A 16,188-nucleotide genomic window follows, 5' to 3' on the forward strand; every position below is an offset into this window, starting at 1 on the left:
AGTTTCAAGTATCACAATTCCACCCCGTTTCTTCTTTCTTCCGTCTGGATGGAGACTTCAGATAACTACATGAAAGGCAAATACTCTTCTTTGTTAATGCTAATGTTCTCTGGTGTTAACGCTTTGAGGTTACAATAGGTTACAATAAACACACATTCAGCATTCAGCTCTTTGAAGTCTACTGAAGGAAGTGAGGGCCATAAAGCCCTTTTGTTCTCCCCCTTCTCTCCCTCTTATGGCAGAATCCAAAGAAGGCAGAATTGGGAGTTTCTATATTTGATAATTAAAGATGAAATATGATTGGATTCTGACATCCGGCCCCTCTTAAAAATAAGAGAGATCCACCTGAAAGAAAACACAAGTATAAAATTTAGTCAGGCTTGTTAGGATACTCTGTGTGAAACTTCTTCAATAGCTTCGGGGCTCTGACATGACGTTTATGGACCCACTCATTTTGTGAGGGAGGGAGGTGTTTCCAGGCAACTAGGTACTGAGTTGCTCCATGATATCTCCTAGAGTCAAGGACTTCCTTTATTTCGAAGTGTTGTTCACCCTCCACCATGATTGGAGGTGGTGGGGGGGGATTTTTGGCCGTAGAGGTGACTGATGCTCTCTTTTCAGCAAGCTGCAATGAAAAATTGGGTGTATTTGCCTGAGATTTTTGGGTAATTCTAATTCTACTGTTACTGGATTTATGATTCTTTTAATTGGAAAAGGTCCTATATATTTTGGTCCAAGTTTTTTACAGGGCTGTAGGGACTTTAGGTATTTTGTAGATAAGTACACCATTTCTCCTATAATGAATGGTGTAGGCTCAACCCTTTTTTTATCGGCTTGTGTTTTGTAAGCCTGCCTAGCTTCATCTAGTGCTTTTCTGACTATTGGCCAGGTGTTTTGTAATTTTTCCATCCATTCTTTCAGCGAGGGGATCGTTGGTTCGTTTGGGGTTAATTCTGGCATGGGGTTGAAACTTTGACCGGTGGCTATTTGAAAAGGAGTGTAACCTGTGCTGGAGTGGACTGCATTATTGTAGGCAACTTCTGCAAAAGGGAGTAAGTCCGCCCACTCGGTCTGCTGGAAACTAAGAAAACATCTTAAATATTGCTTAAGTACTGAGTTCATTTTTTCAGCCCCCCCATTTCCTTGAGGGTGGTGGCTAGATGTCAGTCCCTGAGTGGTTCCTAAGAGGGATAAAAATTCCTTCCAAAATGCAGACGTAAATTGCACCCCCCTGTCAGAGATGATGCGTTGGGGTGCCCCATGCAATCTGTAAATGTGTTGGATGAAAAGTTTTGCTAAGGGCTTTTGCAGTGGGAATCTTTTGGCAAGGGATAAAGTGCACCTGTTTGGAAAACAAGTCCGTGACCGTCCAGACCACAGTATTCCCATTGCTTTCTGGCAATTCCACTATAAAATCCATGGCTATTTCTCTCCAGGGGGCTGAGGGACTTGCCACTGTTTGCAATAGTCCTGGCACTTTCCCTTGCAACCTCTTTGCCGTGGCACATTTTGGACAACTGGCTATATAACTTTCAATGTCCTTTTTCATGGATGGCCACCAAAATTGCCGTTTAATTAAATGTAAAGTTTTTACAAATCCAAAATGCCCTGCTGATTTTGTGTCATGGCAAAGGTGCATGAAAGTTACTCTTTGAGTTGTTGGTATATATAACTTTTCCCCTATCCAAGGCAACCCGTCTTTCATTGTGCACACATTTTTGTTTTTCTGGAACCAATCATCTGTTTCCAAACTTTTTCTGAATTCAATTCCAGTTTGGCTGTCCAGTTGTGGTTTTAATTTGGCTTGGGTTCTTGTGGTTACTGGTGCTGCCAGTTGTGACTCTGCCATTATTGGTCTAGAGTCTGTGGTTCGTGCGCTGTTATATTGGGGCATGCGAGATAGTGCATCTGCCAGGAAGTTCTTTCTTCCTGGTAAATGTTTGAGCTTAAATTGGAACTGGTGAAAATGCTGGGACCAGCGGGCTTGTTTGGGATTGAGTTTCCTGGAAGTTTTCAGGGCTTCCAAATTTTTGTGATCAGTCCACACCTGGAAGGGGATTTTGTTGCCTTCCAGGAACTGTCGCCACGTGAGTAATGCCCAACGTATCCCATAAGCCTCCTTCTCCCATACGGGCCAGCGCTGTTCTGTTTCCGTGAGTTTCTTGGATGTATATGCACAGGGTTGCAATACTGCATCATCATTTTCTTGTAATAGCACAGCCCCCACTGCCACATCACTTGCATCTGCCTGTATTATGAAGGGCTTGTCCATGTCTGGGTGCCTTAGTACTGGTTCGGCAGAAAAAAGTCTCTTTAGTCTCTCAAACGCTGCTTGGCACTCCATTGTCCATGTTAGTGGCTGGCTAGGTTTTACTGAGGATGTTCCCTTCGTTTTTAGTAAGTTAGTGAGGGGCAAAGCTATCTGTGCAAATGAGGGGATGAATTGGCGGTAAAAATTTGCAAAGCCCAGGAAGCTTTGTAGTTGCTTTCTTGTGCGGGGTGGTGCCCAATCTAGTACTGCTTTGACCTTCTCCGGGTCCATTTCAATGCCCTGTGGGGATATGCGATAGCCTAGGTAGTCTATCCTTTCCTGGTGGAATTCGCATTTTGAGAGTTTGGCATATAGGTGAGCGGCTCGCAGCTTCTTTAAAACCGCTCTGACAAGTTTGACGTGTTCTTCTTTTGTTTCGGTAAAGATAAGAATGTCGTCCAAGTAAACAAGGACCCCCTTAAACAGGTGCTCCCTTAGAACGTCATTGATTAATTGCATAAAGACTGCAGGGCCCCCTTGTAATCCAAATGGCAAGACTTTGAATTGATAGCACCCCATGGGGCAGTTAAATGCAGTCTTCCATTCGTCCCCTTCCTTGATTCTCACGCGATAGTAAGCTTCCCTTAAGTCTAGTTTAGAAAAAATTTTCCCTTTCGATAGGTGTGACAGCATGTCTTTCATGAGGGGCAGCGGGTATAGGTTGCTTTCACTGATTGTGTTCAGGGCCCTATAATCCACGCATAAACGTAAAGAGCCATCCTTCTTCTCTCTAAAAAGGACCGGGGCAGCCACTTTAGGCTTAGCTGGTTCAATGAAACCTCTCTCCAGGTTTTTTTTTATAAATCTTTCCATTTCCTCCTTCTCCTTTGGGCTCATGGAGTATAATCTGGGTTTCGGGAGTTTTGCCCCAGGCTTGAATTCAATGGTACAGTCTGTGGGTCGGTGGGGGGGAAGCTCATTCGCCCTCTCCTCACTGAAGACTTCAGCAAGGTCCCTATATTCCTCTGGTATTTCTGTTAATCTTTTTTCCTCTCCTATGGATGCTTTTTCTATTCTTGATTCTGGTAGCCTCTCTTGGGGTTTTAAGTCCATAGGGTCCCCCTTCGGGAATTTGATTTCTGTCGTCCTCCAATTTACCCAGGGGTTCCATTTTTTCAACCATTCCATCCCTAGAATCATTGGGCATTCCATACCTGGGGTCACCACAAACGTTAAGTCCTCTTCATGGTTGCCCAGGGAGAGGTGTATTGGCAGAGTGGCTAGGGTAGCTGGCACCCCCCCTGCTATGGATCCATCTAGCTGGCCAAATGAGATTGGTTGTTCCAGTCTCCTGGATGGGATGCCCAGATTCCCCACTAGTGTTGGGCTAATGAGGCAGCGGGTGCAGCCAGAGTCTATTAAGGCTTTCACCTTCACAGCTTCGGGCATGGGGGGGATTAATATAGTCACTGTTTTGAAGATGGGTGTGATGCGTCCACTTACCAGGGGTTCGCCTTCCGAGCTGTCATCTGAGGCATCCACCGTCCCTGTGGTGTAGGCTGGAGTTCTTTCCCCTTGGTGAGCAGAGGTTGGGTTTTCTGCAATTTCCATCATTTTCATGGCTGTTTCTTTTGGCTTAGCTGAATACCCTCTGGGTTTGTTGATTGGGGATCTGTCTGGGTTGTGCTGGGGGGCCTTTGAGCGGCATTCTACAGCTCGATGCCCTTCTCTTCCGCACTTGAAACACCCCATCTGCTTCTTGGCTGTATCCGATGATTTCACCGGTTGGTGTGTCAGCTCAGGCGGGGGGCGGCTCCATTGTTTTCCTCGGCGATGCCTCTTCAATATGTCGATCTCTGCTTCCTCTGCCAAGACGTACCATTCCTCAAGTCGATGTGGGTCTCCTCGCGGCAGGCAAGCATCATATAGATCATAGTTTAGTCCGTCTTTGAAACGGCCAAGGAGGATGTCTTCTGGCCAATTCAGTTTGCTGGCAATGGCTCGGAATTCTTGTGTATACTCAGCCACTGGGCGTTTGCCCTGCCTCATCGTTGTTATTCTTTCACGGGCTTTGCGATCAGCCAGGGGGTCTTCAAATCGTCTTCTCAAAGAGGACATGAAACGGTTGAAGTTACTGAGTTCTGGGGCATTGGAGTCATGCAGGTTCACCACCCAATCTGCAGCTGGTCCATCCAGGGCAGATTGCACGATCCGGATGCGGGCTTTGTCGCTGGGGATGTCCTGCCCATATTCCTCCATGTAGCTGAGGACTTGGGTTAGGAAAAACCCCAAGCGTGTTGGCTCCCCTTTGAATTTCACCTCCAACGGTGGACGTCTTGGAATGGATCGGTGCCTCCATTGTGGGTGGTAGTGTCTTCCGTCCAGATTTCCATCTGTGGTCCGGTAGGGGGTGGGAGCTCCTGGATCAGTAAATGTCCCTGGGGTTGCAGGTTCCACGTCCCCCTCGGTGTCTCTCCCTTTGTGGCTCCAGGAACTGGGGCGGGCGTAGGGCTCAGGAATCTCCTCTCCTAGGGAGCTGAGAGTTCTCTTCATCAGGTCAATAGCTCTCTCTAGGATCCAGTCTGAGTACGGCATACAGCTTCCTCCCTCGTCACTTGCGTGCAGGGATTTCTCCATCTCCTGCTTCCATTCTGGTTGCTTGGTCCCCCGTCTCAGGGTCACTTTTCTTGATTCCTTTCCCCACTCGCTTTTCTTTCCAACGCCCATCGACCAGTGAGGCTTGTGGTCCTGTGTCTCCACCACTTCTTCTTCTGAGAAATCTGGCCTCTCGGATCCCAACGTCTGGCAAGGTTCCAACTGGGTCAGCGGCTCTCTTTCCAGGGAGTTTTCTCCCTCTCTTGCTTCGTTGTCTGACATGGTAAATTTTTGCAAAATCCCCCGGCAAGGGTCTACCTTCCAGGTGGATTAATTTTGCAAGTCCTGTCTAATGTAAGGACCCACCCCACTTTGCATCTTAAGAAGACAGAACTCTTGGAATAGTTCTTCCAACAGGAATCCTTTATTAAGAGAAAATGGTTGCAGGCATGCTAGACAGGACTTGGGGTCCAAGCTCTCCCATTCAAGGTTTTAAGGGGTTCCCCAGTAGTCCCACCCAATCAACCCCCCTTCCCAGTGATAGTTTCAAGTATCACAATTCCACCCCGTTTCTTCTTTCTTCCGTCTGGATGGAGACTTCAGATAACTACATGAAAGGCAAATACTCTTCTTTGTTAATGCTAATGTTCTCTGGTGTTAACGCTTTGAGGTTACAATAGGTTACAATAAACACACATTCAGCATTCAGCTCTTTGAAGTCTACTGAAGGAAGTGAGGGCCATAAAGCCCTTTTGTTCTCCCCCTTCTCTCCCTCTTATGGCAGAATCCAAAGAAGGCAGAATTGGGAGTTTCTATATTTGATAATTAAAGATGAAATATGATTGGATTCTGACAATTCAATTAAAATAAATTCATACAATTCAATTAAAATAAATTCCTAACCATTGGTACCGCCTGCCCATTCCCCCCAGGCTGCGTCCACCCTCTCTAAACCTTCCCTACCTCCCTCCTCTTTCTCTCCTCCCCTCCTACTCTCTTCCCCTCCCCTTCTCCTCTAACCATCCTACTTCCTCCCTACTCCTTCCTCCCCTCTCATCCCTCTCACACACATGAACGCAGCATAGGGGAATTGCCCAAGCATTTACCATGACTATATTATCATTACCCACCCACTCACCCACCCACCCACCCACCCTCAACCCTCCCCCCCCCTCGCTTCCCAGAGCAGAGTACAGGGTTATTAATAAGAAAGTTAACAATAATGAAAAAAAGAAAGAAAAAAGAAAAAAAAACATCATACTTAACCTTTAACTCCCCTTAAATTAAGTCATATAAACAAATCTCTACAACAGTTACTATAAAATTTACTCATAAAATAAATGAAACTTTATAGTCCCATATTTTTTCTGAATATAATCTATCCATCTTCTCCATACAATAATATATCTTTCTTGTGTATGATCCTTCAAATAAGCAGAAATTTTTGCCATTTCTGCAAAGTTAGAAACTTTAAATATCCATTCTTCTAAAGTAGGCAACGAGTCCTTCTTCCAATACGAGCCTACTAATAACCTTGCTGCAGTTAATAAATTCAACATTAAAGTAGTTTCTTTGTCATTTAAATCCACAAAGATACCCAATAAGAATAATTGAGGGGTGAACTTTATCTTCCTTTTAAAAATCTTTTGAATGTTCCACCAAATCATAATCCAAAAAGCCTTTACCTTTTTACAATTCCACCAAACATGAAAATATGTCGCATCCATATTACCACATCTCCAACATTTGGGTTGTAAATTTGGATACATACAAGATAATTTTTTAGGATCTAAATGCCATCTGTAAAACATTTTATAAAAATTTTCCCTCAAATTTTGAGCTTGTGTAAATTTAACATTTCTAATCCAAATTGTCTCCCATAAGTCCAGTGGGATCGGATCCTGGATATTCTGAGCCCATTTAATCATACAGTCTTTAACCAATTCTGTTTCAGAGTCTAATTCTATTAAAGCATTGTAAATTCTTTTTATATGGGCCTGACTCTGATCTTTAATCTGAATAACCAGATTTCCATCTTCTAGTGTTATTCCTTCTTTCTTATCTACAGTCCACCTGTCCACTATTTGTAAATATTGAAACCATGACTGTAGAATATTTTCTTGCCTTAATACATCTAGAGATTTTAAATGCCAATCCGAACCTGACCAAATTAATAATTCTTTATACGAAATTTTATCAAAATTCATCCCCTTAGAAATCCCCTCAATTGCATGTCTAGGAATCCCCCAGATAGGTATTTTATAGTTTAACCTATAATAATACTTTTTCCAAACTCGAAATAAGGCACTCCTCAAAATATGTGATTTGAAAGCCCGGTCCACTTTCTTATTAAAAATTAAATATGCATGCCAACCATACATTAAATCCTTCAAGAACAAGAATATCCTTATTTGTTAAATTAAGCCAATCACTTATCCAAGTTAAGGCGGCTGCATCATAGTATAATTTCAAGTTAGATGCTTTAAGTCCTCCTCTTTCTCGGGCATCTTGCAAAATCTTAAACTTAACCCTTGGTTTTTTCCCAGCCCAAATGAATTTATTGATACCCTTCTGCCATTCCTCCAAATTTACATCTTTTTTTAAAATAGGTATCATCTGAAACAAGAAAAGAAACTTTGGTAGAACATTCATTTTTACAGCTGAAATTCTCCCCAACAGTGACAATTGCAGTTTTTTCCAATCATTTAAATCCTTTTGCACTTTTGCCCATAGTAATTCATAATTATTTTTATACAATTTTCCATTTGAGGCAGTTAAATATACTCCCAGATATTTAATCTTTTTCACCATCTGAAAACCTGTGGCTTTAACCAAACTTTCCTTATCATTGGCTAACATATTCTTAGATAATATCTTAGTCTTATGGTTATTGACTTTAAAACCAGAAACTTTTCCATACTGTGTTATAAGTTCTAATAGACAATCAACCGTTCTAATCAGTTGTTCCAAAATCAAAACCAAATCATCCGCAAAAGCCCGTAATTTATACTCATTTTTTCTTATCTTTATGCCCTTGATTACCGTTGATTCTCGAATCTGGATCAACAAAATCTCCAATGTTAAAACAAATAACAATGGAGATAATGGACATCCTTGTCTTGTCCCTTTTTCAATATTAAAAGTCTCAGTCAATCCCCCATTAACAACAATTTGAGCAGATTGTTGCTGATATATAGCTTTAAGTGCATGTAAAAAATTATCCCCAAAATTCATTTTCTCTACCAGTGAGAATAAGAATTGCCAATCTAATTGATCAAAGGCTTTTTCAGCATCCAAAAATATAAAAGCCACAGGAATCTGGTTGTTCTTATCCAAATACTCAATTAAGTTAATAATTTGTCTAACATTATATTTCATGTATCATCCTGTTATGATCACTGTGAATCAAATCCTTCATAACCTGCATTAATCTATTTGCTAAAATTTTTGTAAAAATCTTGTAATCTACATTTAATAATGATAAAAAGAAAGAAGGAAGAAAAAAAAGAAAGAGGAACAAAATTCTTGCCTCTATATTTAAAACATGAACTTTTAACTTTGTTACAAAGTCAAACAAGAAAGACAGTCGCCATTTTGCCTTTCACTTTCCCTTTTGAAGAAAGGGAAAGTAAACAAAAAAAGGGAGGGGAAGATGCTTGCAGGAGTTAAAGTCACAATCAATCTTAAATCCACTTTCTCCTGGTCTGCTTCGTCTGCATTTGAATACTCACAAGCCTCCAAAAAAAGCAGATGTGGGAGCGGCGCCTTGCTTCATCCCAGAACTTCGGGACAAAGACGTCCTGGAGTGCGGAGTTGGCTCAGGCTCCGAGGGAGCTCTACCCTCCGATCCCCGAAATTATGGGGATCCAGGGGAGCTCTTCTCTTCCCTTTCTCCCAGGGAAGAGATTCAAGCCGCGGGACAGCTGATTGTCAAAGTCCCGCAGCTTTTACACAACCCAGGAATGGGCTGCTTTGTGAAAAGCAGCCATCGTAGCTGCTTGATCCACCGGAACATTAATGTTGTCTCTTAATGTTTGTTTCTTGAAGACAAATTATATCCATTTTTAATTTTTGTAATCGTGTAAAGATTTTTCTCCTTTTTGAAGGAGAATTTAGTCCATTTATATTCATTGACAAAATCCCATTCTCCTCCATCTCTTTCAATTATATCTAGGTCTTAATCCTCTAGTCAATCTTATCTGTGTCTGATCTCTTGGTCTTGCTCCTTCTTCTGTATATGTGTTTTTAATTTCTTTCTCCTCTCTTGGTTTGAATGCTTCTTCTACTGCCATTTCTTCCTGCTTCTTTGTTTCTTTCTTTATATCGGATTCAGGGTCACCTCTTTCCAAAAAATGCTCAATGGTTGTCGAAGAACCATTGCTTTAAGTGGTGTCGCCAGTCTATATCTTTTCGTATCTCAGTAAATTAAAATCCCTTCTGGAATCAGCCATCTGGAATTCACTCCTTTTTCAATTAATTTCCTAGTTAGAAACTGGTATTCTCTTCGGGATTCTCTTATTCTCCTAGGAATTTGTTTGAGAACTACAATTTCTTTTTCTTTGTATTTCAAAGGTTTGTCTCTTACTCTTCTCAAAATCTTGTCTCTTGTAGATCTTTTAAGATACCTAACATGTACTTCCCTAGGGACTTTATTTCTTCTAGCATAGTTTGAGTTGACTCGATAGATCTGGTCTAATTCTCCTTCCATTTGCTGTTTCCCCAGTTCCTAATGTGTCTGCCAATAATTCGGTTATTAAGCCTAGGAGATCCTCTTCTTTATCTTCCATTATATTTTGAAATCTTAAAAAGTATGAGGCTCTTTCCATCTCCATCCCAGCTATTGAGTCTTCTAGTTCTTCATTTATTTGGATCAACTTCTGATTTTCATCTTTTAAAACTTCTAGTTTCTGGTCAACCTCAGTTGATTTATCTTCTATTTTTTGAAATCTTTGTTAATTATCTGTAATCATCTGTTTAAAATTTTCAAATTGAGAATCCATATTGTTAATTTTTTTATTCATTTTATCAAAATCACTTTTCAACTCCTCATGGTTTCTCAATGTGACCACCATATGAGTAACAATTGCCTCTTGAATTGCTTGTAGGGTTGCTTGAGTGTCCTTTTAGAAGGTATTAGCATTTTCTTGTTGAAGTATTGTATCAATTGATCTCTGATAGACTGGACTTGCAGAAGCCAAAGAGGGAGAAGGAGATCCTTTTTTTTCCAACATTAGATAAGTTAGGAGCGCTCATCTTTATCTTTAAATCATACATTGTAATCCACTAAGTAAGTCAAAATTTATAATCCAATAGGCTCCTAACAAATAGGAGAGGTAAACAATAAAAATGGTAAATGGTAAAAAAAAAAAAAAAGAGCAAAGGGGAAAAAATAGGGGGGGGGAAATATTAAAATTTGTAATCCAAAGTATTCTGTTCGGAGGGATTTCTTGTTATTCATTCTTTCAAAACAGCTTGTAAAGATTCCAGGTCAAACTATATTTGAAATCCAGGGAAGTCCAATGAATTCAAACACAGTTTTTATTTATAATTGTAATCCATCCTGTAAGACAGGGCAATCCAAAAAGAGTCTTTCTTTTCCATCCACAATCTCCAGGACACCAAAATGTTTAAATTATAAGATATGTCTGGGCATACAGCCAAGTTTTACTCCAATCAGAGCAACTCAGTAAAATAAAGACAAAAAGAAAAGCAAGACTGCATGTAGTTCTCAGTTTTGCCATTAGATGTCATTAGATGTCTATTCCCACCATACTTTGAAAAAGTTTAAGAAGTTAAAAACCCGATGGTTTCCAAACAAGAAATAAACAAAAAAAGATTTATAAAACCAAAAGTTTTCCAAGTTATCCTTCTTTTTTGCCTCAGTCATCTTCACAATATTGTTATAAGTCAGTTTTAATTTCCCAAAAACTTAACACCCCCCAAACACTTATAGTTCATGAGGGAGGGGTAAGGAAAAAATCCCCCCTCCCTGGAGCTTAGGGATGCTTTTAAATGCTGTTTCCCAGAACCGGTATTTTCACTTGTAGAGAGATAAGAAAAGTAGTCTCACCCAGATTGGTTGTTTTGCCTTCCATTTTAAAATTTGTTGTCTCCAATGATCAGCTGCTTCTGGCAGACTGCATGGGTGTGGTCAGCCTTTCTTCCTGCTGGTCCCGAGGGCTCCTTTGGATCAAGCGGGCCAGCTACCGCTGACCCGCGATCTGCAAAGTTTCACACTTTGGCCAGTCATCTCTATGGGGTGACTTTCGGTCCTATTGGACTCCCCAGCTGGTAGAAATCGGGCTTGGGGAAGGGAGATTCATTCTCCAGTGCCCATCTTGCAGTGATGTCACCAGAAACTCCTTACGATTCCTGTAAGGCTGGGAAAAGCCTTTTTTGATGAACTGAATACAATAATATTGAAATTTATCTGGCAAGGAAAAAAAGCTAGAATTAAAATGAAAATGCTACAAGAAGCGAAAGAAAGTGGATGATTTGGACTGCTGGACTGGAGGTTATACTACCAAACAACTATTTTAACATGGCTTAAAGAATGGATAATGCTTAGAGTCAAAAGATTATTATATCTAGAAGGGTATAACCTACAAATTGGTTGGCATGCCTTTCTGTGGTATGGGAAGAACAAAATACATAGATACTTTCAAAACCATTTTATAAGCAATGCACTTCTTTCAGAATGGTAAAAAATAAAAGAAAACATTTATATTAAGATACCTGAATGGCTTTCAACAATGGAAGCTTTTGCTTACCCAAATTTAATTAACTACGATAAAGTTGTGACTTATAAAGATATTTTGGATGATGAAGGAAAATTGAAAGACAGACAAAGCTTACAAGAGGTGATCTAGCATGGTGGCCATATCTGCAAATTCAAACGAGATATGAAAAAGATGGTAAAACAATGGGATTTTTTAAAGAACAGATAGAATTTGATCAGATACTGCTAAAAACAGATGAAAAGTTGATTAAGAAACTCTATAGATTTCTGTTAAACTTAAAGATGGAGGAAGAACAAGTAAAAGAAACAATGATAACATGGGCAAAGAACTTTGGATATAATATAGAATTAGAAGATTGGCAAAAGTTATGGGAAAGAAATATTAAATTAACTAAAGCAGTGGCATATAAAGAAAACTTATATAAAATGTTTTACAGATGGCATATGAGATCAGTGAGATTAGCAAAAATGTTTAAAAATACTTCAAACAACTGTTGGAAATGCAAACAAAGACCTGGTACTTATTATCATATCTGATGGACATGCCCTAAAGCAAAAAGATTTTGGGTTAAAATACATTTATGTTTGGAGAAAATGACTAAAAACTAATAGACTTTAAACCAGAATTAATTTTGTTAGGAATAATAGGAGCTAATTATGAGAAAGATTGCAGATATTTAATACTATATTTACTAACGGCAGCAAGAATTGTATTTGTCCAACATTGGAAAAATGAAAATTTATCAGCTGAAGAAGTACTAATTAAGAAAACTGTAGAGTTTGCAGAAATTGACAGATTGACTTTAAATATAAAAGAGAAAGAAGACTCAGTGTACTTTAGAACATGGGATAATTTGTATCAATGGCTAGAAAAATGAGTTAGAGAGAAAGGAATGTGATATGTAATATTGAATATATATTAGCAAGAAGAAGGCTATTGAATGATTAATTAACATATTGTTTATGATAATTAACTATTATCTATTATTGTTTGTTAAACACACGAACCCAGACATTATGCTGTTTGCTAAATATTGAGAATGTTATTTGGAAAAATCCCAACCCTGATCCTAACCCTAATCCAAATCCCAACCTCAACCCCGACCCCACCTTATTTCTAACCCTATAAAAACTAATAAATCTATACAAAAAAAGAGGTGAGGCTTTGATTGAGCAGTTGCAGCTGTCGTATTGACTTTTTGGGGTGCAGATTGCTTAAAATAATAAACCCCAAACATATTATTTCATAGATATCATTGAATATCTTATTTGTAATTTCTGTACTTTTTTGTCTTTTGAGTTCAATTCTCTATCAATGTCAAGACCCACTTCAATACTCATCCCAAGAAAGCAGAACTCATGGAAGCAAGCTCTTCCAAAAGGAACTTTTATTAGGAGAAGCTGATAGCAGGCATACTAGATAGGATCTGAGGGGCTCCCATACAGATCGATAGGTTAAAGTGTCCCCAAGCAAGCCCCACCCCATAGTTCATCCAGATGGTTCAAACCGGCTAATCCCCAGGTTTTACGTCCATTGTGGGAAAGGGGAGATAACATTGGGCCGGCTCTGGTCGTGGCAGCGATGTTTAGACAACTCTTCGCACCTTCTCTTGAGAACAGAGAGATAAGCCAGGTTCCAGAGGTTTTAATTCTTTCTTCCTCCCCCTTTGCTAGTTGACAGTTTAGGGAGAAGAAGTACAGAGAGAAATAGTGCAGGGAAGTGAAGTGTTACATTGTAGCAATAGAGAAAGAATGCAGGAAAGCAAAGTGTTACATTGTAGCAATAGAGGAAGCTAAGGCAATAAACCTGGGATCCTTTCCCCCTCCCCTCTAGGAGTATGGCAGAACCCAGAGAGAGAAGAGAATGGAATTTGGGAGAGAGAAAGAGAGCAAGGGAAGTATGAAATGTGAGAGAAGAGCAAGGGAAGTATGAAATCAGATAGTTATGGGTTCTGACAATCATATCCCTTCATTGTCTTTTGCTCTGGTGCTAAACTTTCCATGCATTTTGCATTACCTTGACCAGGTTCTTTCTTTTTCTTTCTTTTTTTCCTACCCTACAGGAGTAACAACAGTGCTAACAATGACAACGCTAAGCATCAGTGCTCGTAATTCCTTGCCCAAAGTAGCTTATGCCACAGCTATGGATTGGTTTATTGCGGTTTGTTATGCATTTGTGTTTTCTGCCTTGATAGAATTTGCCACTGTAAATTACTTCACAAAAAGAGGATGGGCGTGGGATGGAAAAAGCATAGTCAATGATAAGGTGAGTGATCAAAAACATGTTTAAGGTTTCTTCCAATTTGAACAAAAATCAATTTAGCAGCATCTCCGTTAATAGTTTTCCATTACTGAAAAATAAAGTCTTAAACCAATATGAAGATAGGGTATGTTAAAGCAAGAATGATTAGAAAAAGAAGTAGAGAGTTTGGGTCTGCACTTCAGCAGAAATTAAGCAGCTAATATGGAACTTTTCTTTACCTGCTTCATCTTGAAGAAACAAATATTATCCCAAGGCTGCCCATAAATTAAACCATTAGCACATTTATGCTTGTTTAATTTCCTTTGAAGTTTCCTTCAAAACCATCAACCACATTTCATTATCTTCAACAATTTTTGTAAGGAAAAACCAAAGATACCACTAAATGAAGAGCTATCATAGATTTATATAATCTTTTATGTAATTGTTCAGATTCTCATTTGACTAAAGCAAATGGTTTATTTAAAAAAAATGGTTTCCATTTTCAGAGATGTTTGATCTCTGTAGAGAAATTCTGTGTTTTAAGATGGATAAATAAAATCCCCCAAAGGCTTTAGCAGCAATAATAATAAAAAATATAGGTTTAACAAATCTTTTTATTTATCAGGAAGCATTTTTTTTTGATGAAACACAAAATAGAACATCTGGTTCTATTGATCCATCTAAATTAAAACATGTTTGTGATGTTTTCAGTTGAAAGTAGAACGAAAAAAGCCTATTTTGTTCTGGGATATGAACCAAAATAATGTTGTTCTGGGAGAAGAAGTTCTAGGGATGGATATGAATGGAAAAAAGCCAAAGATAATGTAAGGACCCACCCCACTTTGCATCTTAAGAAGACAGAACTCTTGGAATAATTCTTCCAACAGGAATCCTTTATTAAGAAGAAGTGGTTGCAGGCGTGCTAGACAGGACTTGGGGTCCAAGCCCTCCCATTCAAGGTTTTAAGGGGTTCCCCAGTAGTCCCACCCAATCAACCCCCCTTCCCGTGATAGTTTCAGGTATCACAATTCCACCCCCTTTTTTCTTTCTTCCGTCTGGATGGAGACTTCAGATAAACTACATGAAAGGCAAATACCCTTCTTTGTTATGGTAAGGTTCTTTGGTGCTAACGCTTTGAGGTTACAATAAACACACATTCAGCATTCAGCTCCTTAGAAGTATACTGAAGGAAGTGAGGGCCATAAAGTCCCTTTGTTCTCCCCCTTCTCTCTCTCTTATGGCAGAATCCAGAGAAGGCAGAATTGGGAGTTTCTATATTTGATAATTAAAGATGAAATATAATTGGATTCTGACATCCGGCCCCTCTTAAAAATAAGAGAGATCCACCTGAAAGAAAACACAACAAGTATAAAATTTAGTCAGGCTTGTTAGGATACTCTGTGTGAAAATTCTTCAATAGCTTCAGGGCTCTGACATGACGTTTATGGACCCATTCGTTTTGTGAGGGAGGGAGGTGTTTCCAGGCAACTAGGTACTGAGTTGCTCCATGATATCTCCTAGAATCAAGGATTTCCTTTATTTCGAAGTGTTGTTCGCCCTCTACCATGATTGGAGGTGGTGGTGGGGAGATTTTTGGCCGTAACGCTGACTGATGCTCTCTTTTCAGCAAGCTGCAATGAAAAATTGGGTGTATTTGCCTGAGATTTTTTGGTAATTCTAATTCTACTGTTACTGGGTTTATGATTCTTTTAATTGGAAAAGGTCCTATATATTTTGGTCCAGGTTTTTTACAGGGCTGTAGGGACTTTAGGTATTTTGTAGATAAGTACACCATTTCTCCTATAATGAATGGTGTAGGCTCAACCCTTTTTTTATCGGCTTGTGTTTTGTATGCCTGCCTAGCTTCATCTAGTGCTTTCCTGACTATTGGCCAGATGTTTTGTAATTTCTCCATCCATTCTTTCAGCGAAGGGATCGTTGGTTCGTTTGGGGTTAATTCTGGCATGGGGTTGAAACTTTGACCGGTGGCTATTTGAAAAGGAGTGTAACCTGTGCTGGAGTGGACTGCATTATTGTAGGCAACTTCTGCAAAGGGGAGTAAGTCCGCCCACTCGGTCTGCTGGAAACTAAGAAAACATCTTAAATATTGCTTAAGTACGGAGTTCATTTTTTCAGCCGATCCATTTCCTTGAGGGTGGTGGCTAGATGTCAGTCCCTGAGTGGTTCCTAAGAGGGATAAAAATTCCTTCCAAAATGCAGACGTAAATTGCACCCCCCTGTCAGAGATTATGCGTTGGGGTGCCCCATGCAATCTGTAAATGTGTTGGATGAAAAGTTTTGCTAAGGCTTTTGCAGTGGGAATCTTTTGGCAAGGGATAAAGTGCACCTGTTTGGAAAACA

At 39.8% G+C, this 16,188-nt stretch overlaps 1 protein-coding gene across 1 annotated transcript in view; it reads left to right on the forward strand.

The window, feature by feature from the left end:
• LOC120304766 (gamma-aminobutyric acid receptor subunit alpha-2-like) overlaps window positions 1-13,972 on the forward strand; it is a 211,418-nt gene extending 197,446 nt beyond the window's left edge. The window contains exon 9 of the mRNA XM_039335715.1: window positions 13,649-13,972. Within this exon, the coding sequence (XP_039191649.1) occupies window positions 13,649-13,875 (227 nt within the window). The 3' untranslated portion in view covers window positions 13,876-13,972. The remainder of the gene's footprint in view (window positions 1-13,648) is intronic.
• Window positions 13,973-16,188: the final 2,216 nt, after the last annotated feature.

The sequence above is a fragment of the Crotalus tigris genome, unplaced genomic scaffold, assembly GCF_016545835.1.
Source record: "Crotalus tigris isolate CLP2741 ecotype Arizona unplaced genomic scaffold, ASM1654583v1 scf7180000017648.698776, whole genome shotgun sequence".
In the NCBI taxonomy this organism is placed as follows: Eukaryota; Metazoa; Chordata; class Lepidosauria; order Squamata; family Viperidae; genus Crotalus; species Crotalus tigris.